The sequence below is a fragment of the Lipophrys pholis genome, assembly GCF_963383615.2.
Source record: "Lipophrys pholis genome assembly, chromosome: 16".
Lineage (NCBI taxonomy): Eukaryota > Metazoa > Chordata > Actinopteri > Blenniiformes > Blenniidae > Lipophrys > Lipophrys pholis.
The window spans coordinates 1590210-1607355 of record NC_137634.1 but is presented as its reverse complement, the minus strand read 5'-3'; the positions used below and the strand labels follow the sequence as shown (position 1 = coordinate 1607355).

The 17146-nt window shown below is 46.4% G+C and overlaps 1 protein-coding gene across 1 annotated transcript in view; it reads left to right on the top strand.

The window, feature by feature from the left end:
• LOC308121679 (homeobox protein PKNOX2-like) overlaps positions 1–17146 on the top strand; it is an 82471-nt gene that overhangs the window by 45820 nt on the left and 19505 nt on the right. The window contains exons 3-4 of the mRNA XM_080483069.1: positions 2120–2226; positions 4412–4548. Of these exons, the coding sequence (XP_080339195.1) occupies positions 2143–2226; positions 4412–4548 (221 nt within the window). The 5' untranslated portion in view covers positions 2120–2142. The remainder of the gene's footprint in view (positions 1–2119; positions 2227–4411; positions 4549–17146) is intronic.

Below are 17146 nucleotides of genomic sequence, written 5' to 3'. Positions count from 1 at the left end.
CTGTTCTGACTGTATGAATGAAGGAGTGAGTTGTTATGAAGGAGTGAGCTGGTATGAAGGAGTAAGCTGTTATGAAGGAGTGAGCTGATCTGAAGGAGTGAGATGGTATGAAGGAGTGAGCTGATCTGAAGGAGTAAGCTGTTATGAAGGGGTGAGCTGATCTGAAGGAGTGAGCTGTTATGAAGGAGTGATATGATCTGAAGGAGTGAGAGCTGTTATGAAGGAGTGAGCTGATCTGAAGGAGTAAGCTGTTATGAAGGAGTGAGCTGATCTGAAGGAGTGATATGATCTGAAGGAGTGAGAGCTGTTATGAATGAGTGAGCTGATCTGAAGGAGTGAGCTGTTATGAAGGAGTGATATGATCTGAAGGAGTGAGCTGTTATGAAGGAGTGAGATGATCTGAAGGAGTGAGCTGTTATGAAGGAGTGAGATCTGTTCTGAAGGAGTGAGCTGATCTGAAGGAGTGAGCTGTTATGAAGGAGTGATATGATCTGAAGGAGTGAGCTGATCTGAAGGAGTGAGAGCTGTTATGAAGGAGTGAGATCTGTTCTGAAAGAGTGAGCTGTTATGAAGGAGTGAGATCGGTTCTGGAGGAGTGAGATGATCTGAAGGAGTGAGATGTTCTCAAGGAGTGAGCTGGTATGAAGGAGTGAGATGATCTGAAGGAGTGATAGCTGTTCTGAAGGAGTGAGATGATCTGAAGGAGTGAGCTGTTATGAAGGAGTGAGCTGTTATGAAGGAGTGAGATGATCTGAAGGAGTGAGAGCTGTTCTGAAGGAGTGAGATGATCTGAAGGAGTGAGATGATCTGAAGGAGTGAGAGCTGGAGAGGAGAAGTTCACTGGAAGCGTCGATCAGACAGAGTTTCTATAAACATTCATGCTGTTTATGTTTTTTCTTCAACCAAAATGAGTTGAGATTCATTTTCCCCCTAAAAGTCCAAACTGCACCGATTCTGTAGAATTACCCAGAATGCCATGGGTGCTGCTCCGTGTGTCTTTGTGTGTTTTGGAGAAAAGCTCTTCTATGACGATGACGGTTCTTCGCCATCAGGCCGTGGCGTCACGCCGACGGACCCACGGCTTTAGCGCTCGGCTCCATTTACTGCACTCGTTTATTTCCTGAGGCGCCGGCGGCGAACGGGAGGTTGAGGCTGGGATGTTCCATCTCAGTAGCTCATAATCAAAGGCTGCCGGTCAATACAGTCCGACTGCAGCGCCGTGACGGCCGCCGCCTTTCCACCAAACACACGCCGCCTTATGTGGCGTTACGGGACCTTTTCTCCGATGAGGCTCCGGGTTTCGGCGCTGGTTTGTCGACGCGCGTCATCGCTTGAAGTGAACTTTGTTGACGGCGACTCCCGAACGCCGTCGAATGTGACAAAAGCTTTCAGAACGTTTCCTGTGACATTCATCAAAGCAGCTCCCTGCGGCCACATTAGCAGCTTCTCGTCATGGCGACGCACTGAGGTTACCTGCAGGGGGGGGGGGGGGGCGTCCAGCTGTGCTCGCCTATAGGAGCCTGCTGTGGTGGTGTGTGTGTGTGTTCGTGTGTGTGTGTGTGTGTGTGTGTGTGTGTGTGTGTGTGTGTGTGTGTGTGTGTGTGTATACTGCTGCACCAATTAGCCCCCTCATCGGGGGCGGGGGCGACGCTTACAGACGGAGTTCCACAGGGTACGGCCCTCAGCCCTGTGGGGTCCCGGCCAATAGCAATTAGCCCGGCAACTAGAGCCCTAATTAGCCGTCTTGATTGGCTCGCTGATGGCGCCGCGGCGACCAAGGTGACTCCGGCGCCACGCCGCCGCCGCCGCGGAGCGTTGGAGCCAGCTGTAATTAGTAAACAAGCAGAGCGGCTGTAATCGGTAAACACAAACTCGGTTTGTTTGCGGTGTCGTTATGAACCTGCTGCTACATTAAGTAGTTCCGCCGCCGTTGTTCCGTTTGTACCGCTTTGTTTGCTTCCTGCTCGGAACGCTGGGGGGCGGAGCCACCATCCCTCAATGATCATTTCATCACAGCACCACCTGGTGGCTGGAATAAAATTGACCCGACACTGGATTCATGTTCTTCGCTCTCTTTTTTTCCGCTCTGTCTCCCGGCCTCGCTCCACCGCCGCCTCAGTCTCCATGTGACGCCGTCCCACGATGCAACATGTGTCCCCGGAGCCTGCAGTGACCATGATGGCCACCCAGAGCGTTCCTCCGCCATCGTACCAGGAGAGCCAACAGGTGAGGACCAGAACCACACTCCCGGTCCCACTCAGGCCCCCGGTCACACCACAACATAGACCAGTGTAACCGCTCAACGTTCCTCACTTTGGAGGGTTTGTTTACACGACGCCGGCGTTCAGATCCACTGCAACTGTCACTTTTTTATTCCGGCTCTCAAGGTGGAACTCTTCTTCACCGGAGACTGTCGGAGGCGACACAGCGCTGTTACTGCGCATGCGCATCTCCGCCGTGGTAAATAGTCCATCTGCTGACGCAGAAAAACTTTAAAACGAAAATAGTTTTGTAATTTAATTAAGAAATGTAAAAAAAAACTACTTACTTGTGGTTTGCAGCCTTTAGCGTGTTTTCATGTGTTCACCCTCTGTCAACGACTTTTCAGAAATTCCATCGCTCTTGTAATTTGACCCCAGCATCCATCGGCATGTCAGCCGCTGGTGGGAATCTGTGACAAACACGTCTAAACTACTTATTCACGAGTGTGAAACCTGAAGTGTCTGAACTCCGGCTCCACACGGAATTAACTTCCTGTAATTTGACATCAGCCTCACTGTTGCTCGCTGCTGATCTTGGTTTCCCAATGAGTGGAGTGGGCCACTCGTTCATCTACGCCACCGACAGGTCAGTGGAATTAATGAAGCCTAACTCACCTGTTGGACGGTGGACCTGCACAGGTGACGTGGAGCAGGGTCAAGTGAACCCAAGCCCCCAACCCCCAACCCCCCCACCCCCCACCCCACTGGAGGATTACTGCCGGGGGAGGGGCACGTCCCGAGCTGCAAAATGCAAATGAGAGCTAGTTAAGTGTGAAGAAGCTAATTTATTTTCCATTTGGTGTCGGGATTAAGACTTGAAGCTTCCTCTCATTCCCCCCCAAAGCCCCCCCACTCCAAAATAAGGAAAAGGGGGAGGTGTGTGAGTGTGTGTGTGTGTGTGTGGGGGGGGGGGGGGGTGTAAAGGGGGATAAGAGCCACTGAACAGAGCAGAGTCACAGGAAGCTGCATGTTTCTGCTCATATTCATGATCCCAGATGATGAAACAATTAATCCAGGACTTTTTCTCCAAGCGGCGGCGTTTCAGACGCGTCTCGACACTTTCTGATGATTTCTGTGACGTTCATGTTCTGCAGGTGATCATAATTAGAATCACACATTGACATTTCTTAGATCTTTGGTTTTTAATCACATTTTCCAACAACTACAATGAAGTTTGATCCTCAGTTCAAACCAGTCTGGAAATGTTCTTTTTTTAGCAGTGTGGGTGTAATTTGACCCCAGCCTCATTCTCTTAACAGCTATTAAATGCAAATGCAATTGCCCCAAACTGAAAACTCCCACGTCTGAGACATGAAGCAGAAATAAAAGAGAAGTGAAGTTAGGATGCAAAGGGTAGCGTGTTTTCATTCTGCTAGGCTCCGCCCACCAGGCGTCACTCACCTGTCAGGTGCTGTAGGGTCAGGCTCCGCCCACCAGGCGTCACTCACCTGTCAGGTGCTGTAGGGTCAGGCTCCGCCCACCAGGGGTCACTCACCTGTCGGGTGCTGTAGGGTCAGGGTCCGCCCACCAGGCGTCACTCACCTGTCGGGTTGCTCCTGCTGGAGAGTTTGAAGACAAAGACATGAGCACGTATTACGTATCAGAGACCAGTAGTTGTGTGTTTGTTTTTGCAGACGTAGGTGAGGTGATGAGGCTCAGGTGTGTCTCATGATCCTCCCTCCTCTCGCCCAGCTGGAGACCCTGGTCACACACACACACACACACACACACACACACACACACACACACACACACACACACACACACACACACACACACGCACACGCACACGCACACGCACACGCACACAGTTCCAGACGTATTGGAGGTCTCACTGTAGCAGCTTTCTGTGGTCATTCAGTGACATCTGGTGGTCACAGATGGTATAGTTTGGTATATAAGTCGCTTCTCAGGAAAATTTGCACGAGCGGCCAAACATCTCAAAAAATACAGTTACTTATAATCCAAAAGTTACGATATCCTGGTCTCTTTTGTTTCTTTTACACTTTGGAGTGTAAATTTAACACACACACACACACACACACACACACACACACACACACACACACACACACACACACACACACACACACACACTCCTCCGTCCTGTGCAGTGTGTGTTCAGTGTGTTTCTCTGTGTGTGTCTCCAGATGACGGGCACCAGCCAGCAGAACGCCAAGACCCCACAGGTCCACATCCCAGCAGCCTCGGCGGCGGGGAACACCTCCGTCAGCGTGACCCTTGACCCCCAGGCCCAACTGGAATCTGACAAGAGGGCAGTTTACAGGTTGGTGACCCCCCCCACCCCCCCCATTGCTAAATGGCGCCGGAGGCAGCAGCTTGTGTTTAATCTCACTCTGAATGTCGCCACGGCGTCTGAATCGCTGCTGGAGCGGCCATTCGTCTGGCCCTCCGCTCGCTGTCGTTGATTCTGTGTCAGCTGACTCTTAAAACATCGTTTATTTCTCTTTCACGCCGACAGTCACTTTCAAAGGTAAGCCCCTCCTCAGAGGGTCCAGAGCTTCACCTGTCAGACACGTCGGGGGGATTCTTATTCACGTCACAGATCCTGATGGGGAGTAAAGGACTGTGTGTGTGTGTGTGTGTGTGTGTGTGTGTGTGTGTGTGTGTGTGTGTGTGTGTGTGTGTGTGTGTGTCCCAGGAGGTGACATGAAAATTTTACATCTGAAGAAAATGTCTTCAAATAATTTTGAAAATATATCAAATTATGGGTTCCCACCCCCCCGCCCAGACACACACACACACACACACACACACACACACACACACACACACACACACACTCACTCACATGCGCACTATCTATTAATGACGTAAATTATTCAAAATGTACAGACAATTTAAATCAGATTTTCTGGTGGATTCAGCACAACAACAAAGAGTTTGACTCGGGGTGGGACAAGGGGGGGGGGGTGACAAGGGGGGGTTGAGACTGACTCGGTGGTGGCGGGGGGGGGGACTGAGTTAATGGGTGCAGACTGAGTCGAGGTGGATGTTGATTGAGTCGGGGGGGGGGAACTGGGATGGAAGGGGGGGTGGACTAACTTGGGGGGGGTCTTCTGGGTAATACAGGGTGGGCTTTGATGTTTGGAGGCACTCTGAAGGTGCTGCTGGTGGTCCAGAGGGGTTTCCGGCGGGTCTGTGAGTTAGACTGGTGGGTATTTACGGTACATCCAGCTTCTCTTCTACAGAGAATACATTAATGCTAATGATACTGACGCCGGCTGCGTTAATTAATGTAAAATAGTTGCTAACATGGAGGAGGGGGAGGGGCACGGGCTCCCGCACACATGCTTACACACACGTGCACACACACACGTGCACACACACACGTGCACACACACACGTGCACACACACACACGTGCACTAACAGTGACTCAGAGGCTGACTGAAGGAGCAGCTTCACACCAACAATCCAGCGTTTAGCATGAAGCTGCAGCAGCTAGCTCGGTTCAGTAGTGGGGGAGGGGTGTGGGGGCGGGGCCGGACTCAGAACAGCCACCCGTCCAATCAGATGACAGAAGCCACCCGACAGTCCAATCAGATGACGCTTGAATGTTTTCTCGCCTCAGTGTCTGTTGTGACGAATTCGAATCAGTATTTTATCTAGTATAGTATTTTTTGTAGTACAGTATGTTATCTAGTATAGTTTGTTATCTAGTATAGTGTTGTCTAGTATAGTATGTTATCTAGTATAGAGTGTTATCTACTATAGTATTTTTAATTTAATGGGCTCCAGTGAAGATCAACCGGCTCTGAACTGTAACAGGGTTCAGGTTAGCATTGGTTAGCTTACATGCTAATTCATCCCTGAAGGTGAATTAGTGTGTTTAAGGACTTTAATATTCAGGATGTCGTGTTATGTTGTAGTTTTTACTGAAGATTTTAAATACTTTATATTCCTGAAATGTGGCTACAAGGAGTTAGCTTAACCTGCAGTTAGCCCCTGGCTTTACACCAATTTAACCTTGACCTCACCTTGACCTCTCCATGACTTCACCTTGACCTCACCTTGACCTCACCTCGACTTCACCTTGACTTCACCTTGACTTCACCTTGACTTCACCTTGACCTCACCTTGACCTCACCTGTACCGTGGAGTGAAGGTGTGAATGTGAAGGAGAAGCAGTTGGACCTCCACTGCGGAACCTCGTCTGAAAACGACTCCAACCGTCTGGTTTGATCACAGAAACAAACATTAAGATAACGGAACATCTGGAGGTTCTAGTTTCTGCAGTAAAATTTAAAAAGTTCCATACAGAAGTTAAGGAAACAATTTTTTTTAACATTTGACTCCATATGACCCCAGAACTGCCCCACATGGCTCCTGAACTGCCCCATATGGCTCCTGAACTGCCCCATAGGGCTCTTGAACTGCCCCATATGACCCCTGAACTGCCCCATATGGCTCCTGAGCTGCCCCACATGGCTCCTGAACTGCCCCACATGACCCCTGAACTGCCCTACATGGCTCCTGAACTGCCCCATAAGACCCCTGAACTGCCCCACATGCCTCCTGAACTGCCCCATATGACCCCTGAACTGCCCTACATGGCTCCTGAACTGCCCCATAGGGTTCTTGAACTGCCCCATATGGCTCCTGAGCTGCCCCACATGGCTCCTGAACTGCTCCATATGACCCCTGAACTGCCCTACATGGCTCCTGAACTGCCCCATAAGACCCCTGAACTGCCCCACATGCCTCCTGAACTGCCCAATATGACCCCTGAACTGCCCTACATGGCTCCTGAACTGCCCCATAGGGTTCTTGAACTGCCCCATATGGCTCCTGAACTACCCCTGAACTGCCCCATTTGGCTCCTGAACTGCCCCATATGACCCCTGGACCTGCTGTTCTCTAACGAGGAAACATTCCTAGCAGTTTGATCTGTAAACGGATCACTCAGGTTCACATTCTGACCAGAAACCAGAACCAACAACTGAACCTCCAGGTTCTCAGACCACCGAGCCCAGAACCATCAGCAGGTTGAACAGACCTCATGGTCTTCATAGACCACAGTGCATCAGCAGCATGGAGGAGGCATCATCAGGGAATGGCTGTTGCAGAATGGGGGACCTCAGACGGACCTGGACCTCCTCCAGACCTAAACCAATAGAAAAACCTCTGGACCAGAACCTTGTAGACCTCCACAACTTGATGATCTTGATCCTGGAGGTCACATGACAGTGCATGGCGCTCAGTATTCAGCAGGTTGTGAATGCTGGTGACTGAACACACCTTAACTTCCTATAAACAGCTAAACTTGAGTTCACCTTCGTTTCCAGCAGCGACTCGAGTTTTTCCACCAGAAACCAGAAAAACAGCGAATCGGAGCCGCGGTGAGGCTGAACACTTTGAAAAGGAGTGAAAGCATCGACAGTCAGCGTCTCACACTTTTCCTTTAATTATTTTGCTCAGGAAGTCTGTGGCTTTATTGTTTCTTCTCACTAATTGCAGGAATGCAGCTTTACGAGGAGACGTGTGTTTCCTCTCCGCCGCTCGCTCTCGCTGCCGACTCTCTTATTAGCAGCAGAGTGAACGTGTGATCGGGTAATTAGCCTAATGAGTTGTGGCATTTACGATAAAGATCCTTCTGGCTTCTCTGCGTCTTATTAAACAGCCAGCCAAGGCTTTTGTTTTTCACTGGTTTTAAAGTTGCGGATGCGACAGTCGAACCGCCGAGGGAGGCTGACGGAGGCTGACGGAGGCTGACGGAGGCTGACGGAGGCTGACTCGTCTCCAAGAGGGAAATCAGTGTTGAATTGAAAGAGGCGTCAGAATAGAGCAGAAACATCCTCGTGTGAGTCGGGAGGAGGAGCTGAAAACGTCCTAGCTGATAGCATCCTAGCTAAACATGTCCTGGCTGTATATGTCCCAGCTGATAGCATCCTAGCTAAATGTGTCCTAGCTGAAAACGTCCTAGCTGATAGCATCCTAGCTAAATTTGTCCTAGCTGTGAACATCCCAGCTGATAGCATTCTAGCTGATAGCATCGTAGCTGAAAACGTCCTAGCTGATAGCATCCTAGCTAAACATGTCCTAGCTGAAAACTTCTTAGCTAATAGCATCCTAGCTGAAAACATCATAGCTGATAGCATCCTAGCTAAACATGTTGTAGCTGAAAACATCCTAGTTAACCATGTCCTAGCTGAATACTTCTGAGCTGATAGCATCCTAGCTGAACATGTCCTAGCTGAATACTTCTGAGCTGATAGCATCCTAGCTAAACATGTCCTAGCTGAATACTTCTGAGCTGATAGCATCCTAGCTGAAAACATCCTAGCTGAAAACATCCTAGCTGATAGCGTCCTAGCGAAACGTGTCCTAGCTGAAAACGTCCTAACTGATAGCATCCTAGCTGATAGCGTCCTAGCTGATGGCGTTCTGATAGCATCCTAGCTGATGGCATTCTGATAGCATCCTAGCTGATAGCATCTTAGCTGATAGCGTCCTAGCTGATAGCGTTCTGATAGCGTCCTAGCTGATAGCGTTCTGATAGCATCCTAGCTGATAGCATTCTGATAGCATCCTAGCTGATAGCGTTCTAGTTGATAGGGTTCTAGGTGATAGGGTTCTAGCTGATAGGGTTCTAGCTGATAGGGTTCTAGGTGAAAGGGTTCTGGGTGAAAGGGTTCTAGGTGATAGGGTTCTAGCTGATAGGGTTCTAGCTGATAGGGTTCTAGGTGATAGGGTTCTAGCTGATAGGGTTCTAGGTGATAGGGTTCTAGGTGATAGGGTTCTAGCTGATAGGGTTCTAGCTGATAGGGTTCTAGGTGAAAGGGTTCTGGGTGAAAGGGTTCTAGGTGATAGGGTTCTAGCTGATAGGGTTCTAGCTGATAGGGTTCTAGGTGATAGGGTTCTAGCTGATAGGGTTCTAGGTGATAGGGTTCTAGCTGATAGGGTTGTGGGTGAAAGGGTTCTAGGTGATAGGGTTCTAGCTGATAGGGTTCTAGGTGAAAGGGTTCTAGGTGGTGAATGCAGTGAGCTGAAAACGCTGGTTGTTGGGTGTAGCGGCTTGGCTTCCTGCTTCTTCCTTAACGCACCATAAAGTCTGTTAATGCTACAAACCCTCCGCCGCTGCAGTAAACGGTGTCACAGCTCAGGAGCTCTGATTGGCCGTTTCTTTGTCTCTTCTCATGAGTTTCCTCGCCGCTCAATGACAAAGAAAATCCTGAAATTTACTTTCCTGTTTTTTTCTTCTTTCACTTTTTATGTTTGTTTCTTTGCTCGTGCAACTTAGTAATCCGTGTTCTCTTCTCTTGGCACGAGCGTGGCCTCCAGCAAACACCGAGGAGAACATTTGCTCTTCACAGCTGTGCAGCGATCCCCTCTGGAAACACGACCAACATCCCGCCTCGGTTCTGTTTCCTCGCCGAGACGAGTGTTTCTGCACCAACAATCCAAACAGCTTTTCCTCACAAGCACCTGTCGCTCACTGCTTTATGTGCTCCTCACCTCCTCCAGTCTGGGGGGTTTGTTCTGCGATTGCACGCGGCAGTGCAACACATCAGAGCGTCACCACGCCTCCAAATCAAGCTTCTGTCAAATCCCCACGTCTGATCTTTACCTTTTCTGCAGTTTATCTGCGTCAAACGCCTCAATTCCAGCGACAATCACTCAGATTTAGGAGCAAAAGTTTGGAGAAAGTTCCTGCAGGAGTGATGAGATGAGAAGATTTGATTAAACATCTGCTTGAAGAGCAGGATGCGACTCGGTGTGTGAAGACATCTCAGGTTTTATGTCACACGGTGCGTCGACGCTTTGCTGAAAAATCACGAATATGTGCAGAGTCGTAGAATCGAGTTGATTTACATATTAGATCCTGCTTTTCTTTAAAACGCCCCAGAAAATCCCTGATTGAAAGGCTGACGTTCATAGAATTGAGGTTTATTTTAAAATATTATGTGAAGAGTTGAAAGAGTCCAGGTGAAGAGGTTTTATAGGCCGAGGTCTCGTTCCAGGTCCTGAGGTCAGTAGAGTAAATTATGTGTTATATATATAAGAATCCAGATAGAAAATCTAAATCTTCTTCAAAGAGGTTCTGCTGAGGTCTGAAAAAGTCAAGTCAAGTCAAGTCAGCTTTATTTATCCAGCACTTTAAAACAGTTGTGGCTGAGGCCAAAGTGCTTTCCAATAAAAGACTAAAATAAAGAAGTACAGTAAAGAGTAAAAACAGTGAAATACAATCAACAAACAATAGATTGGCAACAATAAAACCAGGGACAGAGTCTCAAACATGGTTAAAAGCCAAGGAATAAAAGTGGGTTTTAAGATTAGTTTTAAAAGTGGACAGTGAGGAGGATTGTCTGACGGGCAGTGGAGCTCATTCCACAACAGAGGGGCTGCAACAGAAAAGGCTCTGTCCCCTCTGAGCTTTCGTTTGGACCTCGGTACCTCCAGAAGAAGCTGATCAGCTGACCGGAGGCACCGAGCAGGGGTGTAGGGGTGGAGCAGCTCAGAGAGGTAGGGCGGGGCAAGACCATTCAGAGATTTAAAAACAAATAAAAGAATCTTAAAACGAATTCTAAAATGCACAGGCAGCCAGTGGAGAGACGCCAGAACGGGTGTTATGTGCTCCCTCTTACCTGCTCCAGTTAGAAGGCGGGCTGCAGCGTTCTGAACTAACTGGAGACGAGCGAAGGACGACTGGCTGAGTCCAACATAAAGTGCGTTATATAAGTGCGAAAAACACATGTAGAATTCAAAAGTCCGTTTTTTTTAACTAAAAGAGTCACGATTCAGGAAGAAGGATATCTGGAACTCAGTGACGTCACCATAGATCTATTTACCATAGATCTATTTACTATAGATCTATTTACCATAGATCTATTTACTATAGATCTATTTACTATAGATGTATTTACCATAGATCTATTTACTATAGATCTATTTACCATAGATCTATATACTATAGATCTATTTACTATAGATCTATTTACCATAGATCTATTTACTATAGATCTATTTACTATAGATCTAGGTGACGCACCGGCCTGTTGGAGGCGCCAATGAGCTCTGACTTCCTAGGAGCAGGACAAGCTACTGAAGTTGGCTGAACAAATCATTTTCAAAGGGTTCATACGTCACATTTCAGAATAAAACGCTCCTGGATGTAGCCATGATAACATTTCTTCATTTTAGGATTTCACTTAGAACGAGACGAAACATTCAAAACACTCAAATTCCTAAAAACGCTGTTTGTGTTACTATTGCAGCAGGTTATTGTGACGCCTCTTTCCCCATAGCAAAATACACGTTTAAGTACACATTTTGTAGTATCTCACAGTATATTCCACACAAAATATTTACATTGTGTAACAATTTAGAATTTTGACCGTTTTAAGTCATGAGGCTCCACAGATATATGAAAACATTTAAAAGTTTAAAAGTGTAAATATGTAGCACAAATGAAACATATGACAAGATAGTTTTAATGACACTAAACTGATTCAGGTATATATATGAGATACGATGTTAATACTTCAGTTTAGTGAATTATTTTATATAAATTACTCAATACATTAAAAAAAGATTTTAAAAATATGTCAAAATCAGCTTTTATGACAGATTTTCCTATAAATCAATAAATGTGTTTATTTGTAAAGTACCATGTTGTTCCTTTATCATTGTTTATGTGTTAACTCGCAGTAGAATGAGAGGGTGAATCCTTACTGATCTTCACACCTTTAATCTGAGCTTATGGCTCATTTTTATTTAATTAACAGAAAGTCAGGAGCCCGAGAGCCCGGGCTAACAGATGATGTGTTTTCTTTTGTTGAATGAATGAATGAATTGTATTATGGGATGCCTGCTTTATGGCCACTTTGCTTCCATTTAGAGGCGTCGGCTCTGTTTCTCCACTTCATCCTCCTGAGCTGTACTGAAGCTTTACAGGCTGAATCCTAATCCTCACATAAAACACGGAACCTGCTGCGTCCAACAACAATTGGATTCATCTCAGTATTTCATCTCTTGGCTCCGCCCCCTCCGCAGCAGCTGGCAACAGAAATCCTCTCCTGCAGTATCACTTTGTACCATTAGATGGCGAGTAGTCACTCCTTTATCCCCGGTGACTCACTACCACCACCCAGTGGACAGAATGGGTATCGTTATCATTTGGAACCTCCTGTTCTGGCGACGATGAGAACCAAACGTCGGATTGTTTAAGTTTTAGTTTTAGTTTTAGTTTGTCGTTGAGTAGAAACACTGAGGAAACTGTTTATTCTCTTCAGAACTGAAAAGGATGATTACAGTTCAACAGCAGGGCTGTTTCTATACTGGTTTCATCACACACACACACACACACACACACACACACACACACACACACACACACACACACACACACACACACACACACACACACACACACACACACACACACACACACACACACACACACACACAGCCTGGGGATGGGGGGTTAAGGACTCAGCAGGGCTCCATCACAGACTGGTTCTGATATTGGGGGGGTTACATATGGGGGGGACGTTGATTAGACTGACAAACAGTGGGAAGCAGAGCGACGGGCCCCCCCCCCCCCAACCCCGCCACACCCCACCCCATCACAGACTCGCTCACTAACCACCCGCCACCCCTCCGCTCTCCTCCCCCCCGGTGGCCTGCCAGATTATTGCGAGAGCCGCAAACATGGCCGGCTCCTCGGAGTTCTCCGTGGTTCCATTGGAGTTCTCACGCTGCTGCAGGTCCTGGTCTTCTTCTCTGCTCACTTCCAGGATCAAACCCTTCTGGATCAGTCGACCCACACCACAGGACCATCCGTGGCTCTTCTGGAACTTTCAGACAAAGCAGATCGAAATTCAATTACTGTACTTTCATTTACAAAGGAAGTGGTCGTATACACAGAATCCAAAGAGCCAAATATTATTGAACTATTCACACGAAGAATATAAAGAGTCGGGGAAGTGAGGAGGCTGACAGGCGCCTATGAAGCGATGGAACCACCAAACCAAAACGGCTCAATAAAGACTGAAATAACAATCCCAGACTCTAAGAAACGCCAGGAATACGTAGTACTGGGAAACACCACCACTACAGTACTCTACAGTAGTACTGTACAATGTACGGATACACCGTCACCACTATTAGAGGACGAGTATGAGTACTATCCTTTAGCTTCTTGCTGATAACGAATACCGATACCAGTTCTTATGAAATGCTAATTCATACCCTATATGTAAGCGATATGTGAAGACGAGGAACCGTGATTCTTCTAAAGCCTCGACATCGACGTTACGTCAGCTACGTCAGCTACGTCAGCTACGTCAGCTGGAAGACGACTGCGCCTACAGTACAGTGTAGTGTGTAGCGTGTACCTACGCCCTGCGCTGTACGTACTGGATGTACTGTAGAGCGACGGACCGAGCTGCTCAGCCACTTTAATCAGGAGTCGTTTCTCAGGTTCCTGCAATAATGTGCATTATGCTGAATGACCTCTATATGGATCAGTCCGGGTTTAATCTGTCACCTTTCATTTGCTATAATAAAAAAAAATTCATATGAAACCTTTTATAACAGGTTTGTTTAGACCCCCCCCCCCCCCCCCCCCCCCCCCCCCCCCCCCCCCCCACACACACACACACACACACACACACACACCCACACACACACAAACACATAAATTCTGAATTATTCATGCATGTACAAATAGTGTCATGACTTTTTACAAGGTTGCTGTGAATAAGCCAGATTCAACACGAGGCTTGTTTCCCTCCGTTGTTGCATTTATTAGATAAATGGTTGAAAACAGGCGGGAAGACGGAACAAGATCCGTCTCTACTGAGACGAAGACGCTCTGGTTTCCCAGGTTTCCCAGAACCCCCCCCCCCACACCCCCCCCCCCCCCCCCCCACACACCCCCCCTCGTCCCACTGGCCCCTGATTCTCCGGCTGGGCTGTTTGTCCTGGGTGACCCGGCACGGCACAGCACTGGAGGGTGGTGCTGATGGTGGGGGGGGGGGGGGTTGCTGACTCCACTCACTGGTCGTCCTGTAAATCGTTCTTTTATGGCCCCTGTAATGATCCCCCAGCCGGCAATCTTCACTCCGTCGCACTGCAGATACCAACCTGCCGTTTCTGGCAGTACACACACACACACACACACACACACACACACACACACACACACACACACACACGCAGCTATGTTCACGTTCATAAAACTCGTGCCTTTTCACACCCCATCTACCCTAATCCTGACTTCCTGTGTAAAGGTCATAGAACGCGCCGGAGGGTGGTGTTTTTGCTCCGCTCCCAGTGAGTCCAACTGCGACCGATGGTCCTCCGTCGCCCATCGTCTCGTTTACATGGCTTCTTCTAACATTCCCAACACAAAGACCCCAATCTGTCCTCAACATGTCACTAAACTGTCTCGTCCTGCTGCTACTGTCTCTCCGTCTGTCCCCCAGGTTGATTTGTCCATCTGAACCCGGACATTGCAGATTTAAAGCGTCTGTCCTCTGATTTTTCAGTGAAGCACTTTTGCCTTAATGGCTCCTCGCAGCCTCCTCCTGAAATGTTTTCCACAAACGAGCAAATGAATTGCAGCGGCGAGCGAGGGGGAAATTAAATGCAAATATAATATATGAAATGCAAATGGCTCGACATCAAGGTTTTGTTTTTTTTACGAAGCTGACCGGATCCGATCCCCGTGTACACGCTGTGTTTTAGATTTCACAGCCTCCATTTAATGTACTGTTTCTGAATGTTAATTAGCGTGCGTCGTTAAAGCAGACACGCTTTACTGTTTCCTCTTTTAGTGCGGCGGCTGCGGAGAGAACTCCACTCTGTGGAGCTGTATTGTTTCTCTTAAAAGCTGTGAACGTGAAGAATGTGACTCCAGGGATTGGTTTTGTGTGGCGTCCTTCCAGCGGAGCGGTTTATTAGGAACGTCACGCTCACGTGGGTCAGACCAGCTTGAAGCTGTGGATTCCTCACTGTCTTCATCCTGCTCTCAGTTTGATTCTGCTCCACATCGCAGGGCCACATTACTTTTTAGAACATTATCTTCTCCAGCAACACAATGTTCTTTTATATTTCATTCATGTATCGGCAGTCACCCATAACATTATGACCCTGTAGCGCCGCGTTCTGTAATAATGGTGGAATATGTAATAATGTATACATTTTCTACTCATTATGTAATAACACAGCATTCTGTAATAATGATGGAATATGTAATAATGTATACATTTTATACTCATTATGTAATAACATCACGTTCTGTAATAATGATGGAATATGTAATAATGTATACATTTTCTACTCATTATGTAATAACACAGCATTCTGTAATAATGATGGAATATGTAGTAATGTATACATTTTCTACTCATTATGTAATAACACCACGTTCTGTAATAATGGTGGAATATGTAATAATGTATACATTTTCTACTCATTATGTAATAACACCGCGTTCTGTAATAATGGTGGAATATGTAATAATGTATACATTTTCTACTCATTATGTAATATCACCGCGTTCTGTAATAATGATGGAATATGTAATAATGTATACATTTTATACTCATTATGTAATAACACCTCGTTCTGTAATAATGGTGGAATATGTAATAATGTATACATTTTCTACTCATTATGTAATAACACAGCGTTCTGTAATAATCTGCCACATTTTGTAATAACTCGTCACATATTGCAACAGTTATTACAGAATGTGGGTGTTCCACTTTTCTTTTTTTTTAAGAAAATGTATTAATTTGGTGCATTATGTCATAGATTTTGCCCTTTATAGACGTACATGGTTCTATTTTTAATAATGAGAAAAAAAATTAAGATTCAGTTGCACTTGAATTATTACATTAGTCTTTGGTTTTGCTTGTGTCCTGCCAGCATAGCAATAGTAGAATGATGTAAATCAGGTTTAATGTTATAGATCACCTGCCATTGTGGCTGTAGATTTTCAAAGTTACAGGATAACCAGTAGTTTTCCACCAGGATATTTAATCATTTTGAAGAAATGAACCAGATTGTAAATGAACCAGATTGTAAATGAAACCAGATTGTAAGTCCCACTAAGTGCATTTAATCGATTGCATTTCATACGGAAGAAGTTATTACAAATTGTGTTCAAGAATTGTATTACAAAACGTGGCGTTATTACATAACGAGGTGAAAATGTCTTACATTATTATAATATATCCTTATTATTGCAGTATTATTACATAATGCGGCACCACAGAGCTTGCGGAAACGGAGCCAGTTCACCCGTCAGAACTTAGTCCCCCTTAAAATAAAGTGCGACTCCAAAATAGTGAAACACTAAACGTCACTTAAACCAAATATGTGTGTGCAAGTAAACGTGTTCGCAGATGACCTCATCATTTATTTCACTGTCCAATAGAAGTTGTCAGAAAAAGCTGAATTCCTAAATAATTGGACGAAACAAGACGTATTCAGAAACATGAAGTAGAGATTTTCCCTTCTTAAGCTCATCAGCTTGTAAAAACACAGTTTAAGTGAGTTGTGGATGTTTTTCTCTACAAATATACACAAATATTCCAGAGGATCAGTAATAATCAGACAGATGATTCAGTGAATTACATGTTCCTGTATAATATCTGCTCTCTAGATTTACTGGCTTCTACTTACGATCCTCTGACGGATTTCCACGTGAAAAACATCGACGTCTCACTATTTTATTTGCACACTCCACCTGATGTCCACACTTACTGCCTAAACCAGGGGTCTGCAACCTGCGGCTCTGGAGCCACATGTGGCTCTAGGGCGCCCCCTGTAACGGCTCCCTTACATTTTCAGAAACATTTTTTTGAGGAAAGAAAGATTTTTCCTACATGCATACCACACTGACTTTCTAAA